General features: G+C 43.9%; 1 protein-coding gene across 1 annotated transcript in view; it reads right to left on the bottom strand.

Annotated features, from left to right (window-relative positions):
- NOL4L (nucleolar protein 4 like) overlaps positions 1–18,095 on the bottom strand; it is a 100,753-nt gene that overhangs the window by 55,059 nt on the left and 27,599 nt on the right. The window contains exon 4 of the mRNA XM_038369923.2: positions 10,838–10,947. Within this exon, the coding sequence (XP_038225851.1) occupies positions 10,838–10,947 (110 nt within the window). The remainder of the gene's footprint in view (positions 1–10,837; positions 10,948–18,095) is intronic.

Genomic DNA, 18,095 nt, shown 5'->3' with positions numbered 1-18,095 from the left:
TAGGCTACACCTTCTTCCTGCTGCTGGGGCTGCTCTGAACTGTGGGGCAGGCAAACGGAGAGGTTAGCAGCTGACAAACTTCTTTCCCAGCCAATCCAATTTAGCTCTCTCTGTGCCTCTGCCTTCCCCCAGCTCCAGCTCTGCTTGTCTCAGGCTGGCTTGATAGAAACTCTCTGAGGATGTCTGAGGGGGGTGAACTTGATTAATGAGTACAACATGGAGAAGGCAGAGGAGAGGGAGCCAGGAGGACTCAATATTGCATACAAACTACTATGGACATCCCTTAGTCCCCCATCTGGGGCTTGAACCTGAAGAGTGTTTAGCAAACTCCACTCCCCTTAACTTGAGTTGGACTGTAAGGTGCTCACTACCTTTCACAATTATGCCTCTGATATGGAGAAAATGTTTCCTGAAAACCTGTTCTGAGGTCGGCAACTGCATACACCTCATCCTGCCCTCCTAGCACATCTCAAACTCCCACTGAAATCAGTGGGAGCTTGGGATGTGTAAGGAATGCAGGACTGGACCGGGCCCTATCATTCCTCCCAATCTCTTAACATAGCACAAGTTAGTGTGGCAAACCTACAGCCACCAGTAGAAAGCTTAGGCTAGTTCTGCTCCAACAGCAGCTCCTGCCATTCGCTCATTATATAATCTCCTGGCCTGTTTCTGTATCATTTATACCTGGTTACCAAACCCCAGATTGGATTGGATTGAAACTGCCAAAACAGCAGCATATCCAGCTCAGAGGGAGTCAATTTGGCATTTCAATTTAAAGATTTGTTCCTTTTAAAGTCTTTAGAGTCTGCCAGCCATTGTGTAAGATAGGAGGCCTTAATGGAAGTCATGCTGAATGGCTTAGTATGAACACTGAAAAAATAAATTCAAGACTGAGCTGGAATAAAACCAGAAGGAACAGCTTGCCCAGAGAACAACTGCCCCAAACTTGGACTACATTTTAAAGCATTTAAAAAATGATAGTAATTCATCTTTTAAAAATTAGGTGGTAGAAGCATTAGGGCTAACCAGCAAACATTTTCTTTTTGCTCTTTTTAATTACTAGCTTGTAACAGTCAGGAGTTCAGAAGATATTGTAGTGCACCAGCAGTCATCCTACAGTGAGTTACTTCTGCATAGTGTAGAAAGTGTAAGGGGCCTGATTCTCCTCTCACACCTGCGCGAATTTGTTTAAAACCAATGTGAGAGGAGACTCAGGCCCCAGGAACCTCTGCATGTTCTTGTGATCTCAAACTAAGTGGTTTGAGTCATAATTCTGCTCTCAGTTATGCCAGAGTAAATCTATTGACTCCAATGGAGGTCAGATTTTCTTAGGAGTGAGAATAGAATTTGGTCTGTGGTTTTCAGGGTAACCTCATTACTCATGGGGAGCTATTTTGTAATGTTGCTTTCTAAGGTCTGAACTCTCTGCAGGAGTCCCTTCTTGTCATTTATGAAGGCTCAAGTAGACATTCCTGATTTTACTGTCTTCTTTGTTCCTCAGCACAGATAAAACATTCTAACGTTCTTCCAGTCTGTGCTTCCTTTTGAACACACTGCTATTTTAATATTGGTGTGTCTAGCAGCACCCGTAAATCATAGACACGGCACACAATTTTCCTGGATAATGAAGTTAAAAGGCCATCTTGACATCCATTCATTTAATGATTTCAGTAGATCAGTTACCCCAAGAAAAGTGAGTTTCCCATGGTGCTGCTGGGCACAATTAATCATTTATGGCAGAAGCCAAGAGGAACACAAGTCAGTTATTTAATTTATTTCTATTAGTGCCACCAAATGCTAGTTGATTGCATGGCAATAAGGTGACATTGCTTTAAAGATGAACCAGAAAGCAATAAATAATTATTTAAAATGGTGTTTGTGATGTACAAAAAGAACCTCAAAATGTGTTTGCTTCCACTTCTTCTTAGAAACAGGTCCTGATTCTTGAAGGACTTTTGCAGTCCTTGGGGTATCTGGAACATCATAGATGGAGACCGAAACCAGAGCTACAGCTTTCTAATCCTAAAACTCCACATCTTCTCTGCCTCAACTGGGGACTGGGAGAGCAGCAACCTCTAGCTGTGTTTCACATTTCATGTCTTCCAAAGATTGTCCAAGTCCTCCAGAAAAAAGAGCAACATCATTACCTGATGTTTCTAATGTAGAATACAAATAGGGAAAAAATGGGGGGGGGGCGGGAACGAGGCCTTTTTATTATTATTCATCACACACAGCAAAATCACCTTTACAGTTATTTTCTACACAGCTCTAGGGATAGTGGGGAAGAGAAAACATGGGTTTCTTGAGCTCTAGCTGGCAAGCCAGGCACCTGACATTGGTGGAAATTGTAAGGATTTGCCCATCAGCTCTCCTGTCCTTCAGTCCCCAGTCTTTCCAAGCTAAAGTTGCCATGAGACTGCTTCCTTGAGGAGATCACCCACACATCTGTATTCTGCATTCAATGTTCCAGGATGCAAATCAGCCTCTTTTTCCTTAGTCTTTGGATTCTCCTGTAAATATCAACTCAAGTAGAAATTCCAGTTGAAAACTTTCAACTGGTTCCAGTTGGCCAGCTGGATTTTGGAACAAAGCAATGGCTCTGTTGGTTGTGGAGGCCACTGGTCCTTGACAAACCAGTACAAAGCAACAGAATCCAAAGGAAAACATAGAAATTAACAGAGACCAGCCAAAGGACTCTAATGAAGATGACCTGAATGTCAGCCAGAGAGGGCTTCAACATGATTCAATAATGTGGTCCAGGCTCCTCCATCCAGGCAATCCTGAGCACAGCACAGATGAGGGGCCGCTGCACTGTAACATAGCTTCCCACACGGTCAGTCAGTCTCTATGGACAGGCCCTAAAACTACCCTGGAAAATTTTACTTTAGGTAACGTGTCCCTTTACTCACAGACTTGGAGATCTTTGGGCAGATTTTCAAAAGAGCTCAGCTCCCATTTAGATGGCTAAAGAAATTGTCCAGATTTTCACAAGTACCAAACAGCTCGCACTCAGAACAATGGGAGATGCTGCATGCTGAGCACGTTCGGAAATCTGGTCCATTGTGAATTAACCCTCTTAGGCCATGTCTACACTAGAGAGCTTAAACAGGCACAGCTGTATCAATGCAGCTACCCAGCTGTAAGATTGCTTGTGTAGACACTCTATGCTGATGGGAGAGAGCTCTCCCATCAGCATTATAAAACCACCTTCACGAGCGGCAGTAGCTATGTCGGCGGGAGATGCTCTCACCGACATAACATTGTCCACGCCAGGACTTCTGTTAGTGTAACTTATGTGGCTTAGGGTTTGTTTTTTTTCAAATCCTGGAGCAATGTAAGTTATATTGACAAAAGTGGTAGTGTAGACATGGCCTTAATTCTTATTCCTTTGGTAGCTGTTTGCCCATAATAATTGGCATTAAGATTCCTTCATAGATTATAATGCCAGAAGAGACCATTCTGATCATTTTAGTCTCACCTCCTGTGTAACCCAAGCCATAGGACCTTCCTGAATTAATTTCTACTTTAAATTAGAGCAGATCTTTTAGAAAAACACCCAGTCTTGATTTAAACATGTCCAATGATGAAGAATCCACCACAATCCTTGGTAAATTGTTCCAATGGTTAATTACCCTCACCATTAAAATTATGCAGCTTCCTTCTAGTCTGAATTTTTCTAGCTTCAACTTCCAGCCATTGGATCTTGTTATCTTTTTCTGCTAAACTACAGAGCCCTCTGTTATCATATTTCTGTTCCTCATGTAGGTACTTATAGACTGTGCTTATCACTCCTTAACCTTCTCTTTATTAAACTAAGCAGAGTGAGCTCCTTGAGTCATTCACTATAGGGTATGTTTTTCAATCCTTTAAGTATTCTTGTGATTCTTCTATAAACCCTCTCCAGTTCATCAGCATCCTTCTTGACTTGTATAAACTGGAGAGGGTTTGGAGAAAAAAGAGCATAAGAATGATTAAAAGTTTGGAAAACATGCCTTGTAGTAAAACACTCAAACAACCTTGAATTATTGTATGTGCAACTCCTGTGTCCACTTCACTTTTCCTTCACCAACACCGTAACCCTGTCAGGGTCCAATGCATTAGTGACTGTTCTAGGCACTCAGTCACCCAGAAAAAGTCAGAAAATGTCCTCAAGATTCAAGGTTGAGGGCACCCAGGACACACTGGCTCTTTCCCAAATATCCCCTCAGGATTAGGTCATGCAGCTAAATCTGATGGAAAGTCCTTTTCCTGTGGAAATTTGAACAGCAGCACTCATCTCTGGCTGCTCTTCTGCTCCCAGGAATCTCACTGGAGTTTAAGCAGCAGACTGAAGGGCAAACTATCAACACTGAATAATTTCTTCCCTCAGTTGTTACATCTTGGAAAGCCTTAGGGAGCAGTGTACTCACCTAACCAAGAAACACTGGTGACAAGAGGAAGAGTTCACAGGATGATATGCTTGATAAACTGATGATGAGAAAATATCGGCATTGTGAAGAGCAGCTGCAACCCAGGTGACGTACTGGTTGGTGAAGGTAGAGGTGATTATATGCAGAGTGGAAGCAGCTCGAGACGGTAGCCAGTGTATCTGCTTTCTAATTCAATGGGCATTTGGTGAAGCAGAGGGAAAAAGAAACAACAAACTGAAAATCCATGAAATTGCATACTGAGGGACAAGAGTGTGACCAATTCAGATTTCTTTTTTCAAGACTAGAAGATCTAAGAGAGGCCAGAGTGAATTAGGTAAACAATGTGATACTTTTCCTTGAGCTAAGAAATCATTTAGGGCCTGAATCCTATAGTTCTAAGTGGGGCATAACTCCTGTTGACATTAATGGGAGTTTTTTTCTGAATAAGTATTTCAGGATTGGGTCCTTTAAATATCCTAATCCTCAGGCCACATAGGTCGGTCTTCTTCAAGGATTCTGGGATCTTCATAATTTGCAGAAAGCATGGTTTTTCATGTTGCAGAGTTGCCACTGGAGGTGGAAGATTACAGTCAAATCCAGGGTGCAGAGTAACATTTGCAGACCTATTGTGGCTAGCTGAAGGCCCAGCCCTGCAGAACTTACTCACGCTAAACTCCTATTGAAGAAATCAGTGAGGGTGGTGGTACTGGGCCCATACTTATGAATTTTTGTCATGTGATGTGGGGCCATTTCTTGGAACGGAACTCCAAGTAGACATAGAAATGCCCACTGCTTAAACAGATGTTTAATATGGAAGAATTAATAGTGCTACAGCATCCAAGGGTCAGTTTGGCAAATACACTTTCCTCCCTTTATAAATATTTTGTATTGATTTTCACATAGTTACATAATTTATCTAAAGAGGGAAACACTTCACATCATAGTCACAAGGCTCAAATCCCATGAAATACATGACACTCCTAGGGCTTATAAAGAACATAATGGTCTGATCTGGCACCCACAACATCACTGCGAGCTTTGTCATTGACTTTAGTGGAAACAGGTCAAAGCCTTAGACGGCAGGCTCTTTGGAGCAGGGAACAGGTTTTATTTATACAGAGCCTAGACTTGCAAGGCACTGAATAACCTTCAATTCCCATTAAATGTGGTGGGTGTTGAGGACACCCAGCTAGGGCTGCCAATTTTCTAAGCGCACAAAAGTGAACACCCTTGCTCTGCTTGTTGCCCCACCCCTCCTGCGAGGCCCTACCCATTCTCTGAGGCCCCGCCCCCCACTCACTCCATCCCCCCTCCCTCTGTCACTCACTTTCCCCATCCTCACTCACTTGCTCATTTTCACTGGGCTGGGGCAGGGCCTTGGGGTGCAGGAGGAGGTGCAGGGTCTGGGTGGGGCCAGAAATGAGGGGTTCAGGATGCAGGAGGGGGCTCCGGGCTGAGGCAGTGGGTTGGGATGCGGGAGTGGGTGTGGGCTCTGGCTGCGGGTGCAGGCGCTGCGGATGAGGGGTTTGGGGTGCAGGAGGGGGCTCTGGGCTCAGGGGTTCAGAGTGTGGGAGGGGGCTCTGGGCTGGTGCAGGGGGTTTGGGTACGGAGGGGTTTGAGGGCTCCAGCTGGGGGTGCAGGCTCTAGGGTGGGGCTGGGGATAAGGAGTTTGGGGTGCAAGAGGGGGCTCTGGGCTGGGACCGAGGGTTCGGAGGGTGGAAGGGGGATCAGTGCTGGGGCATGGGGTTGGGGTCAGGGGTGCAGGCTTAGGGTGGTGTTTATCTCAAGCAGCTCCCGGAAGCAGCATCATGTCCCCGCTCCTGCTCTTACGCAGCCAATTGGTTCCCAGCCAATGGGAGCTATGGAGCTGGCGCTTGGGACAGAGGCAGCGAGTGGAGCCCCCTGGCTGCCCCTATGCCTAGGAGCAGGAGCGGGGACATGCTGCTGCTTCCAGGAGCCGCACAGAGCCACGGCAGGCAGAAAGCCTGCCTTAGCCCTGCTGCATCGCTGACTGGACTTTTAATGGCTCAGTTGGCGGTGCTGACGGAGCCACCAGGGTCCCTTTTTGATTGGGCGTTCTGACTGAAAATCGGACACCTGGCAACCCTACACCCAGCAGGATCAAGCCCATGAGTTTGCGAAGTGTTGTGTAAATATACAGAACTACAGAAAAGCTTTATACAAAGGAGCATGAAGCAGAGCCTAGAATAACTATGTGCTCTATGAAACTTTATTTGCATAAACTTAAAACCCAAAAGCCACATCAGGAATTGCAGTTGCTCAGCATTGCTCAGAATTTATCCCTGAGGCTGTATAGCCTGATCAAAATCTCCAAGTAATTTAAATAAATGCCTTTAGCACCAGTGAAATAAAGAACATCCATTTGGGGGAAGGGGTGAGCCAGCTAGGTGGATGTGAAACATTAGGATTTCCTTTTAAAATTAAGCATGAAGATTTAAGTCACAGCAGCCTCTCAAATTAGCCACCACATCCTTGGGCAGAAATTGGTAGTCGCAGGACCCACTACCTTCACACAGCAGAAATGGCATAGATAAATTACAAATGTAAGATTAGAATGGATAATACACAAACATTTGGTTCAGCCCCAGGCAGGAGGGATCCAGGGAGATTAGTTCATTTTAACAGATTGCCCCTCTGTCACTTTTTCCACTCTTTCCATCCTGAGCAAAATGATCCTCTTTAATCTTTGTCTGGCTGATTCCATATCCGGAAAAGATGAAAGTTCTACTATAAACAATATGACGCTTTGTGGGAAACTGAGGTGTAGCATCAGTTCCATAAGGTCTAACCTAATACTGGTTAACACCTTTCTCCTGCTCTGAACCACTGGGATAAGGCCAGGCAGAGGAGAACATTACTGTATTGGTACCTGATTTCCTGTTTGTTTCCTTTAATATGTGCTCTTGATCCATCACGTCCAGATGCATCACAGCTAAAGTAGAGTAACATTCATGTCTTCTTTCCACTACAGCACGCTCCCTCAAGCCCCATCCTCCCTACCTGCAATGGTGCGCTCCTCCCTACCACCCAACCTCTCCCCATGCCTGCCTTGACACACTACCCTCTGCCCTACACCTCCTCTACTCCCACCCCCAGGTAGCGCAGGCTCCCCTTTGCCCCACCTTGCCCCCAGCTATGGCCACAATCGCCTCAAGCTTTCAGAGGTGTAGGTTATATTTCCAAATATTGTAGATCCTATTTACAGTGGGCCCTGCCTGGCCTGACTTCAGGGGGACTGCATGGGTGCAAGTGAGGGCAGGATTTGGCTAGTATGTCCTGCTTTAAAAAGAACCTAGTACATTATCCATGACTGGAAACAGGCTTGAGGACTCTTTACTGACAGATATTCAGTATAATCATTTGGATGTATCCTTCTACTAACAAAGGAATTTTTTGAAGAGGTTTTAACCATGATGGGAGAGCCAGGATTCCTGGAATCTGTTCCCAGTTCTGTCACTGACTTGATGTGTGACCTTGGGCAAGTCATTTAGAGCCATTTTCAGAGGTGCTGAGTACCTCCAGCTTCCATTGACATCAATTATCTACCTGTCTGTCTTAGGAGTTCATATGGCAGCCCTTCAAAGTACTATTGGAGTGTCTTCCACAGAAGATTAAATTGGCAATAGCGAAGTCCTTTGTGAACTTCAACTGGAGATGCAGGTGCTCAGTAATTTTGAAATTCAGACCCTTAACATCTCTACGCATCATTTCACCCATCTGTAAAATAGAGATGCTTACCTATGTTACGGTGGTGTTGTAAGGTTTAATTAATGTGATCTTTGTATAGCGCTATGAGATCCTCAGATAACAATTGTTTCCGAAGTGCACAGCAAACATTACAATGTCCTTCTTGTTATAAAGAAAGGAGTCCTTGAGCCTGTATTGCTGTTCCCTGCTTCCTGGGCGGTGCTAAGAGAATCTTGCATCTTTTCTCTCATGAACTAGTAACTTATCAGGCGCCTCTCCACCTGCCTGTGTCCTCATGGTGATAACTCCTAATCTCCCCTCCAGTGAGGTCTCTGATGTATTTGCTTTGTATGTCTATGAACATAATTATTCTAATAGTTTCCTTATGGTGCTGTGATTTCAAGGTACCTCTGTTTGCAAGTACGAGGACCAGGACAATGGCACCTGAGAAACTTCTGCTGTTATCAGCTAATTAGTTTATTTTTTTGTTCTTTGGCATTTATCTCCAATCGCCTTCTACTCCTGAGCTGGCGAGCCAGGGAGAGGGTTAGTTTCAGAAAGGGAAATAAATTCAGTTAGTAAAATCAAATAGCTCTGGGTACTGGTCTGCCCCAGCAGCAGCCATCTTGTTTGCAGCTTTCTACTCCCCACATTGGACTGTTTTCTAGGCTCAGTTAGCCAGATGCAAAAGCATTTCTTGATAGCAGTACATTTCCTATACATCTTTTTACTGACAGGTTCAAGAACAGAACTTTGAGGACACACACTTGCTATTGCTGTAATTTATTGAGAAAAAATTCCAGACACAAACACTCCTGAACTCCAGAGTTCAAAACTCAGGTCCTACCCCAAATTCTACTGACTTCCAGGGTATTTGGATTTGGCTCATTGTAGAGGTAAATTCAATCTGGAAATTCAGATCCATATTTATGACTTGGATCCAGGATTTTGGTTAAGATTCATCTCATATTTTTAGTGAATTGAGTTTTAGAGACCGGATGAAGTCATCTCTTTCACAGAACAGGTAAAGCACAAGCAGTGATTAGGCAAACCTCCCACACAACCCTGCTAATATGCCTCACCCCTGATGTGAAAGGACCTCTTCCTGTGTTGAGATAGGAGCTCAGTCTCCATGACTCATTTGGTCCATAGCCTTGCAGTAAAAAATGCCGATTATGGTGCGAGTTTTTGTGGACTGAGACCCACCAAACTCATTTCACATAAGCCACTGAACAGTCAGCAAGTGTTAACAACTTTTGGTCACCCCATCCAAGGATGGATATAAAACCAGTGATCTAGATTCTTTGTTTTGCTACTGATCCTATGAGCCATCTAGCCCCTTGAACTGATCCAGTTTAGAATCCAATTTTCTCATGATATTCAGAACCAGTTTCTGAGGAAAAGAGGTTTTAGGCTGGTGAACATATAGAGCTGTCCATAATTCTACAGCATCAGACTCCACAACTGATGGCAAAATCATTAGAACCCCCCCAGTTTTTCCACAGTTCTAAAACTCTAATATTACCCACTGAACAGAGGCTGTTAACTCGGGAGTCCAGCATATGCAAGGAAAAGCTATGCCGAAATGCACCCTCCAACATGTAATTTAGCCACAGAGTAAGGTGTTTTTTCCACTGACCCAGTGAAAAGATTCAACATCTATTTCCTCAGTCCATGCAAATAACTGCGATCTGGCACTTTACATCCCTGCACTGAGTTCTCTCTTTAGGCTGTCATCAGATAACAACCATCCATGTACTTCAACTTCACCATTCAGGTTAACAATTTACCAATGCCTCCTGCTTGCTACAACACCCCCCGCCCCCACACACACACCTCCTCAGCTCCTGGTGGTAATGGGAAGGTAGAGAGAAAAGCATAAGGGGATCAGACTCCAACCTCTATTTGCTGGGAAGAAAATCTGACACTTGATTTCTGAAGTGCCAGCAATGCAACTTTGTGGGGAGTCGGTAAAGTGTATTCTTTTTATAGTCTGTTTCCATGGTGCATTGAGGATCCCCTGGCAAATTCTGCAGCTGCTGAACGTTGGAAAATTCCATGGTCTAGGTATAATCATGTGGCAGTCTACCCCCTCCATTCCCAAATCAAAATCCAGAGGCATAATATTGTCACCAAACAGCTGAGCCTCTTCCCAGCTGGAGACAAGAAGGAAGTGACTGGAGCTGACTCTCCAGCAAGATGCCGAACAACTCATGAAAAAAGAACACCTGAGCAACAGAAGCAAAGCCTAGGGATCAGTCCCAATCTGCTAAAGCCCTTAAGCAGTTTGGAAGGTGGCAAAGAAATACATTCCTCTTCGTCATGGATATTTTTATATTAATTTCCCTTAAAATCACCATATGTCTGAAGAACATGCAGATAGTAATGAACAATAACTGCACTGAATACATTTCTGTTCCTCTCCTCTGTGCCCTTTTGGCAAAAACTTGCATGGATTTTTAGAGACAGACTTTCAAAAACAAAATGTTATATACACGCAACCTACACACAGCAACACTCTCTGCAACCTGCATGTGCACACAAGCTAGACATGTGCAAAACTGTTCCTGTGAAAATCTGGCCATCACTACTTTGAGCTGCCAAGCATCAGCCAATCACCCTAACCTTTCAGTCTGGACAGAAATCTGCTCTGCACCTGGTGCCTCTCAGCACCTCTTGGAGTAAGACAAACTCTGTTAGTCAGGAAGAGAGCAACTCACCTGCTCCTGTGAATTCATGACGCGCAGCTTCATTTGCTTCAGATAGGTGGAGGTGAGAGGCATGTTGTAGTCAATGATTCCAGAGACCAAAGAGGAGGGTGGCTCATTTTCTGAAGTAATAAACAAAAGGAAAGCTGCTTTTAGATATGGGAGCTTTGCAGCACGGACCTGACACTGTACTACCGTCAGCATTATTTAATATCTGAATTGCAGTCACCCTCCAAAGCCCCCATTCCGTATTTAGGCCCACAGTGCTACACGCTGCATAAAGGCCCCACCCTGATGGGAATTCCCTTTCATTGCAATGAACCATCCTCTGTGGAAATGGTTACACGCAATGTAACATTTTTAGTTTGGGTGACTAAACATTAAACACAGAATGAAACATCTAATCCTACCAGAAGGCTCAAAACCACCTCTGTCCAAATGGAACACAGAGAGTTTCACAAACAACCAGCTTTTTCCAGCCAGTTGTAGTGCTGCAAAGTTGCACCCATTGTCATGATACTCCTTCATTTTGGGGTGAATGTTAAGGCAGTTTTGGAAGTCTCTCCTTCTTGTGAGGGAGATTGTGTTTCAATGAGATAATTAAAATAATCTTTTATTTATTTATTTTCTTAAACTGTCCCTATTGACAGCTTTCTATACATCCACATGAAGACTTAGTGATCATCAGGAAGACAGTTTCAGACCACTCAAGCAAACAGTATTTCCTGCCAGTCAAGTAGAGTCCACTGTAAAGCAAACTCTTAATTCTTTTCTAGACCTTATGTCATCTCTCCCTTGTCCGCTAGGCCATAGGCATCGACTTCCTGAGTTCCCAGGGGATGCTTGACCCCTGCTCCATCCCAGGCCCCGCCCATGCTCCCACTCCACCGCTTCCTGCCCCGCTCCTTCCCCTCTGGGGAACTAGCCCCAAATGAGAGAAATAGACAAAACTTCAAGAATGCATTCAGGGCAGCAGCCAACTGACCTAAGAGCAGCCAGTGGGCCATAGTGGAATAGCCATTGTCCCAAAGTCCATTGTTAATAAAATACTGTATCTTCATTTTCTTTCTTTTGGATGGCTGAATGTTGCCCTTCTCTTTCCCTGGCTTTGGTCAATAGATTAATTAACACTTCCTTGCCTGCATGTCACAAGCACACAAAATAACCCACTATCCTATGTGGGATAATGTTAACTAGTGAAATAAAAACTGCTAATAACCCAGTGCAGAAGGCACTCCTACAAACTGGTTGCAGGAAAGGAGAGAAAGCTCCCAGGGACACATATCATGTCTTTGCCAAATGGGACTAAAACTAATTCAGAGCATCGTAAGATTCAAATAAATAAATCAGCAGCATAGAAGCTGTGCTCAGATCAGGCAGTCTCAAGCAAAATTAATGAAACAATGAAAACTATGATCACAGTGGGGACTGTGCGGTAATGTGATCAGGCACCTGACTGGAGTTCCTGCAAAATACTATTTCCTAGCACTTGGTGACAGAACTTGGAAGCTGCCATTTGCTCCAGAGCATGAGCTGGACCTGGCAAAGGACATTTAGAAAGAGCACCCAGCAAGTCTGAGCTTGTAGCCTCTCAATATCATGGCAAGACCTGATTGTAGAAGAAAAGAAAGAATCTAAGATGACGGGTGGAAAAGAGTAGTGACTTCTTCAGGGAAGAAGGAAACACTGCACTTTCATCTGTGTGTGTGGCTACAGTATCTTGGGGTACCCTATAGCTAGTGGGTTTTGTCTTCCCAAGAGCAGTTCCGTGTTGTGAATCCAGGTTTAAAAAAAGCGGACTCATACACAGAGTGAGAGAAGCATGCATTATGGGTTTGCAGCAGCTATAGAGCTGGTGTGATAGGGCACAGTCCCCACACCATTGAAGGACGTCAGGTAGGCCTAATCAGCCAATTAAGCTGCAAACGCAGGAGATGTAGACTGAGTGGAGGCCGCTAATTAGAAGGAAGCTCATCTGTGAGGGAATGGGGGTATCTATAAAGCCATGAGGCTGGAAACAGTGTGAGAAGCAGCTTTCAGTCTCTCTCCCTGAGGCAAAGGAGAAGGAAGGGAAGCAAAGCTAGGAAGGGTTTACTTAGTAGGCCTAAGGGAGAGGGGTCTGACTAGGAAGGCTGATGAAAAAGAATCATAGAATCATAGAATATCAGGGTTGGAAGGGACCCCAGAAGGTCATCTAGTCCAACCCCCTGCTCAAAGCAGGACCAAGTCCCAGTTAAATCATCCCAGCCAGGGCTTTGTCAAGCCTGACCTTAAAAACCTCTAAGAAGCTTCAAGGAGCATGGTAGGCAGTCATCCAGGGGTAAGAGCAGTAAGACTGGTGAAGTCCCTGACCAGCTGCTTGCTGTAGGGCTCTGGACTGGAACCCAGAGCAGATGGCAGGCCTGGGTTTTCCTACCATCCACTGCAGAGTGGTATTGCTAGGGGCAGTGAATAGGAAGACTGCCGGAGTCACTGTGGGCATGACACAGGGCAGCCTCATGCTGCTGGTGCAGAAGGACTTTGAAAGACTCCCTGGGAAGGGGAAATTATGGTGTAACTCAGCCAGAGGGCAGAGTCATGAAGCAGCTGTACCGCAACTCCGTGAGCGAGAGGAGAGTGGAAGACCAGAAAGGGGGCACTGAACTGGGTGGAGCTAATCCCAGAATTGCTGGAAGGGGGCACCACCCAACAGTGAGTAGAGCACCCTGTGACAGAGTGTTGTCCTATTTGGGCCATATCCTCTTTTCCCACTGCCTCAAGCATGAGGAAGGGTGGGTCTGTGTGAGATGAAAAGAGAAAAATCTCTCCCTCTAGGATGCTTCATATCCACTGCTGAAGTAGCCTTTGCTACTAAAAAAAAAGTCTTGCATTTTTGCTCTGCAGGGATCAATGGTTAGTGGATCTGAACATACCTGGGCTTGTCTTCCACTCCTACTCCTATCCCATCTCTGTGGTGATGCATAAGGCACTGGGCTGTGTAGTGCCCAGAGGTGGGGACTCCCTATGATCTGGCAGAATCCCAGCTATGATGGTATGAGTAAGAGCAATGGGATGAAATTCTTACTAACAGAAAATGGAGGCGATCAGAAGGAGACAGAAAGGTCTATTAGTCCCCAAGAGATGTGGTGCAAGCGCTATCACCCTGGGACCTTTAAAACTAGGCTGGACAAAGCACTCCTGCATTGTAAGGGGGATGGACTAAGTGGCCTTAAGGGTCTTTTCATCGTCTAGTGTCTATGATTATACCTTCCATAGCACTACTACTATATGGTGATTTTTTTTTTCAGTATGTTGCTTTGCTTTGGTTGTCTTCTACCATCTCTCTATATTAAAACAAAAAATAGCTTTAACTTTCTGTAAAAAGTCACCATACAAATATTGGGGTGTTTCTGTCATTATGACACTTTCTGCCTTTGTTTCACTGGAATCAAAAGTAGCTGAACCTCAGCTGTTGGGAATGGGTCACATCCACCCTGATTGAATTGGCACTGACCACCCCCCACTTGGCAAGGCAACTCACATCTTTTCATGTGCTGTATATTTATACCTGCTTATTGTATTTTTCACTCCATGCATCTGATAAAGTGGGTTTTAGTGCCATGAAAGCTTATGCCCAAATAAATTTGTTAGTCTCTAAGGTGCCACAAGAACTCCTTGTTGTTTTTGCTGATACAGACTAACACGGCTATCCCTCTGAAACTCAGTTACTTTAGAAATTCAGATAAATGAATATAGCCCTTCATTAATAAGGAGTGAGCATAGAGTGCTTATAGCATGTCAGCAGCAGTCTAGGATTAATCTGCTCTTCATTCTCAGAGGGCTGGTTTCTGGGGTTCCCCCAAGGACTGTATGTGCAGAAGATTTATTGGTATTCTAGGGATCTCTCTCCCCTAACCAATGTATACAGAGGAAGTGAGCCGATAATGACACTCTGCCCTCCAAAGACCACTGCTGCTGGCAAGAGGAAGCAGCCTGAAAGCAGCTGGACCTGGAAGACCTCTGCTGTCTGACCAGGTGGGGTAGCAGTTTGAGGAGCACAAAGTGATATCCTCAGAATATCTCAGTAGCGTGAGTCGGGGAAGGTGGAGGGTGTGTCTGCAATGGCTTTTATCCAAGAACCTATGTGATCAGAGTGGGAGAAGAGATTAACAGTAGCCTCCTTCCAAAGATTCTTGCTATTTGGGGCTTAAGGCAAGCAAGGTGACATCAGCTGACCCTCAAGGATCCCTGCTTTGACAACAAGAAGTGGCTTCTCATGAGGCTCTCTACCCCTGCAGAGCCTGGTGGCAAACACTACTTCTCATAGCTTGTTCCCTACTTCCTGCCAGGCTTCCATCTTTCACATCACAATTGGGTGCTGAAGTAATTAATGCAGTTTCACAAATGGGGGATGATGTCATCAAATGGTGAATAAGCAGCAGGAGCAGAAGAACAGTCAGATTCTGCCTTTGGTTACACTGGTGTGAATCTGGAATCATTCCATTAACTTCAACGCATTTACTGTGCATTTACTTCACTGTGACTCAGATAAGAATCTGGCCCTATAAAAACAAAGATTTTTTTTTTTCCCCAAGCCAAAGTATCTAGTAATAAAAGATAAGGGAAACCTTATTTTAAAAAGCCCTGCAGGGACTCCACATTTTATAGTCCTGCATACTGAATCCTACTAGGGGGCTGCTGCACTGGTTTATGCCATTATTGTAAAATACTGTCTTCATATTTTTATAAAGAGAAAAATACACTAACTCCCCACCATGTTTGGAAACTATATATAAACACAAGCAGAATTCTTTAGACTGGAACTGGACTGATCCTAATTCCACATCTATGTAGCTCCAGCAGAGTTACTTATTTACACCAGCATCACTGAGATTATGATGAGGTCCAGTGTTGTTCTAAGTTTCCTATAAGCGAGACAATTTGTTTTCATGCATCACATTGGTGCCCTGCAGAGTTCAGCACAAGACCCATTTACTTAGGGATTTTTCTGATCGGGAATGCAGCGAGGTGAGATTTGTTTGATAAATGATGGAGATGAGGACTGGAAGGGAGGGTTCAGATTTTTTCACTCTACTCTGAGTTGCATTTTATATGTGGGTGTGTGATCTTTCACCAAATGCCAATGTGATCTACTCCAAATAAATTCACACATAAATATCAGTGGAATTAGTCAATGTTCTTGATAAGAGTTAATCTAATCCATCTATCTTTTATAGGTTTCTAGGTAGGCTCTGTGCACTGCACAAAATTAAAGAGGAGAAAAGCTCAGAACAGAAAGGCACTTGTCTCTTTCTGCCCCTCTTGACTGAGGAGCAGTGTGAAAGATTTTTTTGTCTGCTTGGTTTATTTTTGAAGAGCATTGATTTTGAGGGAAGGCTTTATTGAAAAGGTCTCTGTTACACTTTGATCAAGTCAGTCAGGCTTTGGCTCAGTCTAGTCTCTTCTGACCACGAGTTCCATAGCTGGGTTCAGTTACTGAGGGTGTGTAGCACCCAGTGCTGTCTGGCCAGAATCTGAGCCTGTACAGCTGCACTGTCTGTGGGAAACACAGCTGTTTCAGGAGATCAGGGACAATAAGGCAGTATCTGAAATAGCCAAGTCCTATTCCATTAAGGGCTTGGAAGAACAAGGTCATGGCATATCTCAATTGTGGGACAGACAGCTCTGTTGGTGCTAGATGTTATTCAAGTGCTATGAATTGGGTCTAGGGGACCCCTTATCAGACTATCCTATAGCCTAATGGTCAGAGCACTCTCCTGAGAGCTGGCAGATCCCTGTTCAAATCCCTGTTCCCCCTTGGGAGGAGAGGGAATTTGAACTGGGGGTCTTCCACATCCTAGGTGAATACCCTAGCCACTGGGCTAAAAGTGATGAGGGAGCTCTTTCCTCCCCCAAACCCTGACCTCTAGCAAAAGCATCTAACTCCAAAGAGGGTTTCCAGTTGACAATTGCTAGCAGAGATAAGTGTCTTCCTGAAGTCAAGACTTAGGTGCCTATCTCTGAGAGAGGAGTGGTGTTTAGTGTACACCGCTAAGTTGGCATCTCCCCTTGTCTAGCTTAGGCAGCTTCCTGACTAGCATACTGGCTTTTATGAATGACAGTCGAAAGCACCTCTCTCCCCATTTATTGTATAAGGAGCCTAGGTGCCTAACTCAGGCTTTGTGAATCACAGTGTGTTCCTGTGACTTTTTTTCTAGGCACCTAAGAACCTTTGTGCATCCAGGCCTGATTCTTTAATCAGCAACATGGGAATATGCTGTACTAATGAAGCATATGCTAATGAATGTCACATGCTTATTTGGGACAATTTCTAAAAAATATACTCACCGCAATGCCTTTCAATAACTAGCTATGAATAAATGGCACACATAATCCATTTAATTGGAACCTCTAGGTTGTCCATAAGTCTGCTCACAGGAGTTAACTGGTGGGAGTTGGTATTTAATAGGAGAAATTTCCTTGTGTAGGGCACTCTATTCATTTTATTTTGCATCTCTGCTTGATGAGAGTTGCCAAATGCATCACATTTGTCTTAACATTTTTAAAATGTTTTAATTCTCTGTATTATGGGTTGTGTGTTTAATTATTTTTGTTCAAGAAAACCTCCCTGAGACAGTTTTATGTTTTGTACTTGGTAACACAAAATAAAAGTTTACAACTCACTATAACAAATATTATAAACACTGACTTCAGTGGCATTTTTTCCTTTTACACCAGCAGAGAATTTTGCCCAGTGGTATGCATTGTTTCTGTCTTTAAACTCCAAGAACTGATAGGTTTACAAAGGAAGGATAATGAAACTAAATACCGGAGTTGTGGTGATAATTTGGTGTATACTCTGACGTAGCATAATCTTGATTATCCAAACACTCTGTTATCCAAAATAGGGTCACAACCTGCATGTCTATTAAGTACTGCAAATGACTTCATTATCAGAAACTTCAGTTATTCAAACTTATTCATTATCTTTTATTTTGTAACTAATAGTTTAAAGAGGAAATTTTAGATCAAACTTGCTCAGAAATATAAGTTTTGAGGCAGGGAGGAGAAGGCCTTTGCAAAATCTAAAACCAACAGAAATATCTGCAGTGTTTTTGACCAAACATTAAGGCCTGGTGCTAGTACAGGAGAATCAGAAAGTGAAACTGACTAGTCTATTGTCCTTGTCCAATTTGAGAAAAGGCAAAAAACAAAACCAAACAGCATAAAAAGTGAAAGAATTGTGCAAAAATAATTTACTGTTAAGTTTTAATATATTAATGTATTATCA

This window comes from Dermochelys coriacea, chromosome 13 (assembly GCF_009764565.3).
Source record: "Dermochelys coriacea isolate rDerCor1 chromosome 13, rDerCor1.pri.v4, whole genome shotgun sequence".
Classification (NCBI taxonomy): domain Eukaryota; kingdom Metazoa; phylum Chordata; order Testudines; family Dermochelyidae; genus Dermochelys; species Dermochelys coriacea.
This window is presented reverse-complemented; position numbering and strand designations above follow the sequence as displayed.